At 44.3% G+C, this 6000-nt stretch overlaps 1 protein-coding gene across 1 annotated transcript in view; it reads left to right on the plus strand.

The window, feature by feature from the left end:
- Positions 1-4290, plus strand: part of LOC143766675 (uncharacterized) — a 28004-nt gene extending 23714 nt beyond the window's left edge. The window contains exon 2 of the mRNA XM_077254528.1: positions 3119-4290. Coding sequence (XP_077110643.1) covers positions 3205-4116 — 912 coding nt within the window. The 5' untranslated portion in view covers positions 3119-3204 and the 3' untranslated portion in view covers positions 4117-4290. The remainder of the gene's footprint in view (positions 1-3118) is intronic.
- Positions 4291-6000: the final 1710 nt, after the last annotated feature.

Raw genomic sequence — 6000 nt, forward strand, 5'->3', positions numbered from 1 at the left:
CATCCGGCATCACCTCCTGGTGGTACGTGAGGGCTTGACGCCTGGGCGGCACCGCTCGGCTAGGCTGTCGCTTCTGCAGCACCTGGATGGCTTTATCCTTGAATTGCGCAAAAGTCAGGTCTGGATTCTGCATGGCCAAGAAGTGCAGTTGGCCCCTTTGGTGGCTGCACAGGAGCCCCTCAATGAACCGCTCTTTCAGGAGTTTATCCTCATCTTGCATGCTGCCGGGGTCACTTTGCTTAATGGCCCGCAGCGCCTCCTGGAGATTAAGAGCATAGTCCCGTAAGCTATCCTGCGGTCTCTGTTTGCATCCATAGAACATGACATGGCCGTCCCTCTCTCCTACTAACCTGCTGGGGGTCGGGGTTCCTCTTCCGGGGTTGACGCTTTACCGCGCTTTCTCGTTCCGCGCTCCTTTTGCCGGTTCTGCCCGCGAAGCTAAGGCTCCTCCCTCCATGCTCGACGATGGCGAATTGTGGCGGGAACTCTTGGCGGCAAGTGGCAATACACAGTCTTTGCAATAAGTCACAGTCCAAGCACAATAAATCACAGTTCCAAGGCACACATGACCTGATTCTTCAGGCTTAGGTAGATCCTGTTCGTGACGTCAAGTTGGAGAGCCCCACTGTCGCAGGGCCGAGGGGTACCCGGCACCGGGCCTCTCTGTCTCAGTTCTGGGATTGTCACGGTGGCTAGACCCGGTCCGTGACCCTGCTAAGGGGCACCCAATGAAAGGTGTAGATGGTGGTGTGCAATGCAGGTCACGATGATAAACGAGGACACAGGGTAGCAGTCTCTTTAAGATAAAAGGAAAAAGAAATCCAGCTTCCAAAAATATCAAAATTTATTGAAGATAAAATCCAAAGTCCAATGACATGGTTCACAGGAGAATGAGTAGCAGCAGGCTACGCGTTTCGAACAGTGAGTTCTTTTTCAAAGCTTGAAAAAGAACTTTGGATTTTATCTTCAATAAATTTTGATATTTTTGGAAGCTGGATTTCTTTTTCCTTTTATCTTATCGTTCCACGTGATGACTGCACAGTATCCGGGCTTCCCCACAACAAATGCCTAATAGGTGAGCTGGTTTTCACTATTTTTCCTTAGCAGTCTCTTTACCTCTTTACTGAGGTTTTCAAGATACTCAATCCAGAGCACTGTTAACAGGGCTGGCTGAGACCGGCCAGTCCAAAGGCACATCCAGAGCTCCCTTGACAGGTGGGAATCAGTGTCTACCTTCTAGCGCCTGTGTGTTGTAGTCCTTCCCTGCTGAGCACCCCGGGATAGTCCTCACAACTGCTGTGTCTGTCCCTGCTGTTCATTCTCTCCGTCCCCCAGCTGATATGGTAGGACGCACCCGTATGATGGGGTAGGCCTGGAGTTCTTCCGGGACCCTAGAGTCGCCCCTCTCCCACAGCTGCCTCCGTTGTCTGCTTAGGTGTTTAGGTGAGACAGCCAACCTATAGTTGACTGCCCTGCTGTGGTTTGAAGTAATGCTTAGAGTCTCTTACTTGCTCGGCGTTCCGGCCACCGTGAATTTGCGCCTCAGAAGGATGTTGCCTCGATCTAACAGCACGACTCCTTCTGGTCTTATCATCTCTTTTCTGTATTCCCGTTTTACTTCTTGTTCTTTCTTAAGAATCTGCCAGGATCCCATCCCTGACAGGTCCTCTCTCTAGCTCATCCCAGCTACTTTCTCCCCGTCTTCCTGTCCAACCCCCAGTTTTACCAGAGTGTGAGGAGTGGCCTACTAGATAGAACCACTCCCCCTGGTGGCCGGAGTGTGAAGTGTAGTGTGTGTGGTACCTGGTCAGGTGAGCTCCTTTAGTGCCATCAGACGTACCATCACTCCCCTTAGCGGCGGAGCGATGTTACTGCAATGACCAGGACTCTGGGGCGCTGCATATATACTCGAGTATAAGCCGACCCGAGTATAAGCCAAGTCACCTAATTTTACCTAAAAAAAAGTGGGAAACTTATTGACTCGAGTATAAGCCGGGTATGCATTGTCCCCTCATCCCTATTCTTGTATGCGTGACTCCTCATCCCTATCCTTGTATGCATGGCTCCTCATCCCTATCCTTACATGCAAGGCTCCTCATCCCTATTCTTGTGTGCAAGGCTCCTTATCCCTATCCTGGTATGATTGGCCCCCATCCCTATCCTTGAATGCATGGCCCCATCCCTATCCTTGTATACACGGCTCCATCCCTATCCTTGTATGCATGGTCCCATCACTATTTTTGTATGCATGGCTCCACCCCTATCCTTGTATGCACGGCTCTATCCCTATCCTTGTATGCACGGCCCCATCCCTATCCTTGTATACACGGCTCCATCCCTATCCTTCTATGCATGGCCCCATTCCTATTCTTGTATGCACAGTTCCATGCCTATCCTTGCATGCCCTCATCCCTATCCTTGTATACACGGCTCCATCCCTATCCTTGTGTGCATGGCCCCATCCCTATCCTTGTATGATTGGCCCCCATCAAAAAACATTAAAAATAAACCATTACACTTACCTTCCTTCGCTCCCTCGCAGCGTCTTGTCTCGATGCCAGCAGATGCTTTATGCTTGTAAGCATTGCATGGCAGCGACGTCATGCGCTGCTCACAAGCAGAGCACAGCTTCCGGAATACTCACCGCTCCCAATGCCAGAACTATGTGTGTGGGACAGTGAGTATTAAGTAGCGCACACAGCGTCAACCGCCAGGCGGTCATGTGTGCCGCTACTTCAGAGAAATTAATTTTCAGAATGAATATTCATCTCTGTTAAGTAGCAGCACAACGTGACCTCCCGGCAGCTGCAGGACCGGCTGTTGCACCTGACACTGCGCGAGCTATTACAGAGAAATTAATATTCATTTATTTTTAGCAGCGGGCACCGGAGTTAGCCGCAGCAGCCGGGTCCTACCTCTGTGACCCACTGCTCCGCCGCTGCCTTTCCCCTCCATGTTCTGGACACCTCACTCGAGTATAAGCTGAGGGGAGTGATTTCAGCACAAAAAAAAATGTGCTGAAAACCTCTACTTATACATCAACTTACCATTTTTACAGTTTTAGGAGAAATGTTCAAAGGATATTTTATTGAAAAATAATTGGTTTTATTCTTGGCAGATGACTGTACCTGGAGATCAGAGAGACAGGTGACATCTTCAATTTTAAAATCAGATGATCTTGAGATCTCACAGGATACAATTGAAATGAATGCCATTACTCCAGATATACTATCATCCCTTCACAGCAAAGATCTGTCATCTGATTCACTACCGACTACTAAGGAAAATCAAAGACCCAAAAGCGGCATTAAAAAACAAACTGCTCCTAAAGCAAGGAAGTCTTTTTCATGTTCAGAATGTGGGAAATGTTTTAACTGGAAACATCATCTTGATAAACACCAAAGAATCCACACAGGGAAGAAGCCTTTTTCCTGTTCAGAACGTGGGAAATGTTTTATCCAGAAAGCGAATCTTGATAGCCACCAGAGAAACCACACAGGGGATAAGCCTTTTTCATGTTCAGAATGTGGGAAATGTTTTAATAAGAAAGGGCATCGTAATGCCCACCATAGAATTCACACAGGGGAGAAGCCTTATTCATGTTTAGAATGTGAGAAATGTTTTGCACACAAATCAAATCTTATCGAACATCAGAGACTCCACACAGGGGAGAAGCCTTTTTTCTGTTCAGAATGTGGAAAATGTTTTGTGACGAAATCAAATCTTGTTAGACACCAGAGACAACACACAGGGGAGAAGCCTTTTTTCTGTTCAGAATGTGGGAAATGTTTTAACCAGAAATCAGATTTGGTTAAGCACCAGAGAATTCACACAGGGGAGAAGCCTTTTTTCTGTTCAGAATGTGGGAAATGTTTTAACCAAAAATCGGTTCTTGATAGCCACCATAAAACCCACACAGGGGAGAAGCCTTTTTCCTGTTCAGAATGTGAGAAATGTTTTAACCAAAAATCGGTTCTTGATAGCCACCATAAAACCCACACAGGGGAGAAGCCTTTTTCCTGTTCAGAATGTGGAAAACGTTTTGTGAAGAAATCACAACTTGTTAAACATCATAGAATCCACACAGGGGAGAAGCCCCTCCAGCATGGGAGGTGACTATAAATATTTTTATTTTAACCCCTTAACGTCCAATGATGGATAGAATCCTCCCACATGACCGCTGGTCGCCAATGGGTTGGCATGACAACCCGGGGTCAGCAGGAGACACCTGTGGTTGTCATAGCCATATAGCTATGACCATCGCCCAGCGGTCGGCGCTCATGGCAACTGAGCATATCTGCTGCATAGAGCAGGGCTGCAGCCCTGCTCTATGTAGCAGAGGCAATCAGACAAGTGCAGCTTCTAGTCTCCCATGGGGACTATTGGAGCAGATAGATAGTAAAAAAAAAATGTTTTTGAAAATACTAAAAAATACAAGAATATAAAAGTTCAAATCGCTCCCATTAAAAAAAAACAAAAAAAAACAAATATACACATATTTGGGATCACCGCATTCACTCTATCAATATATAAAAAGAAATTATCCAATTAGTAAACGGTGTGGCGAGAAAAAAAATTGAAACGCCAGAATTATGTTTTTTTGGTCGCTGCAACATTGCAATCAAATGCAAAAAATGCATTAACTGGCAATCAAAAGATTGTATCTACACCAAAATGGCATCAATAAAAACATCAGACCGGTGTGCAAAAAATAAGCCCTAATCCAGCCCCAGGTCCCGAGAAATAGAGACGCTATGGGTCTCGGAAAATGGCAACATTTTTTGTTTTGTTTTTTACAAACTTTGGAATTTTTTTTCACCACTTAAATAAAAAAAGTTTAGTGTCTGTGAGCTTGTAATGACCTGGAAAATCATAATGTCAGGTCAGTTTTAGAATTTAGTGAACATGGTAATAAAAAAATAAAAAAAACTGTTGTGGAATTGCACTTTTCTTGCAATTTCACCGCATTTGTATTTTTTCCCATTTTCCCATACATGGTATGGTAAAATCAATGATGCCTTTCAAAAGAACATTTTGTCATGCAAAAAACAAGCCCTCACATGGCCATATTGACGGAAAAATAAAAAAGCTATGGCTGTGTGAAGAAGGGGAGCAAAAAATGGAAACACAAAAACAGAAATAACCCTGGTTCTTAAGGGATTAAATAAATAAATAAAAAATCATGAGGAATAAGAAGGGGTTGTCCTAGTAGTGGACAACCCTTTTAAACATCAAAAATCCCACACAGATAGCAGTCATTATTAGCGATGAGCGAGCACTAAAATACTTCAGTGCTCGATATTTGAGTCAACAGGTCGCATGTTCAGCAGACTTTTCCAGGAAGACTGAGGGGGCAGGAAAATTGCTGAAATGGATGAAAACTGTGCTAAATTGGAATGAGAACAGCATGGGGAAGATGGCTGGATGCATCTCTGACTCTCAGGTCTCTTTTGGGATCAATGTTGTCGGAGTATTACACCACTTTTTATCCAAATGAAAACATTCATTCTTGTACAGTATATAAGGAAATTTAAAAAAAGAGAAAAAATAAGCCTCCTTCACCCCTTACTTTGTGTTTACACGTAGCCTCTTTGCTGCATTTTTCCATTTTCTCATTGATTTCAATGGTGAAAAAAACATTCACTGTAAATGTAATTTTAACATTTTAATACCTTATCTGGACATGTGGTGTGTGACATAGTGAGACACATCCTGTTTAATTTATGAAGGGACTCTGAAAATCACGAATCCTAAGCGGACAGTGCAAGAACTTCCAAAAATTGGAAGGAAGAAGGACTCTCTGATACTCCCTGTATTAGACATAAAGGAGGGTCTCATAAACATTCTTTTAAAATTGTTAGGAAGTGGGACTTCTAGACTCAAAGTCTATGCACTAAGTGCAAGGTCTAGCAAAAATGTAAATGAGGGTATGATGACACAACACTTTATTTTAATTAACCAGATGTCTATTTTCAGTAAGCCAGGAGGAATAGACTGTTA

This window comes from Ranitomeya variabilis, chromosome 4, assembly GCF_051348905.1.
Source record: "Ranitomeya variabilis isolate aRanVar5 chromosome 4, aRanVar5.hap1, whole genome shotgun sequence".
Lineage (NCBI taxonomy): Eukaryota > Metazoa > Chordata > Amphibia > Anura > Dendrobatidae > Ranitomeya > Ranitomeya variabilis.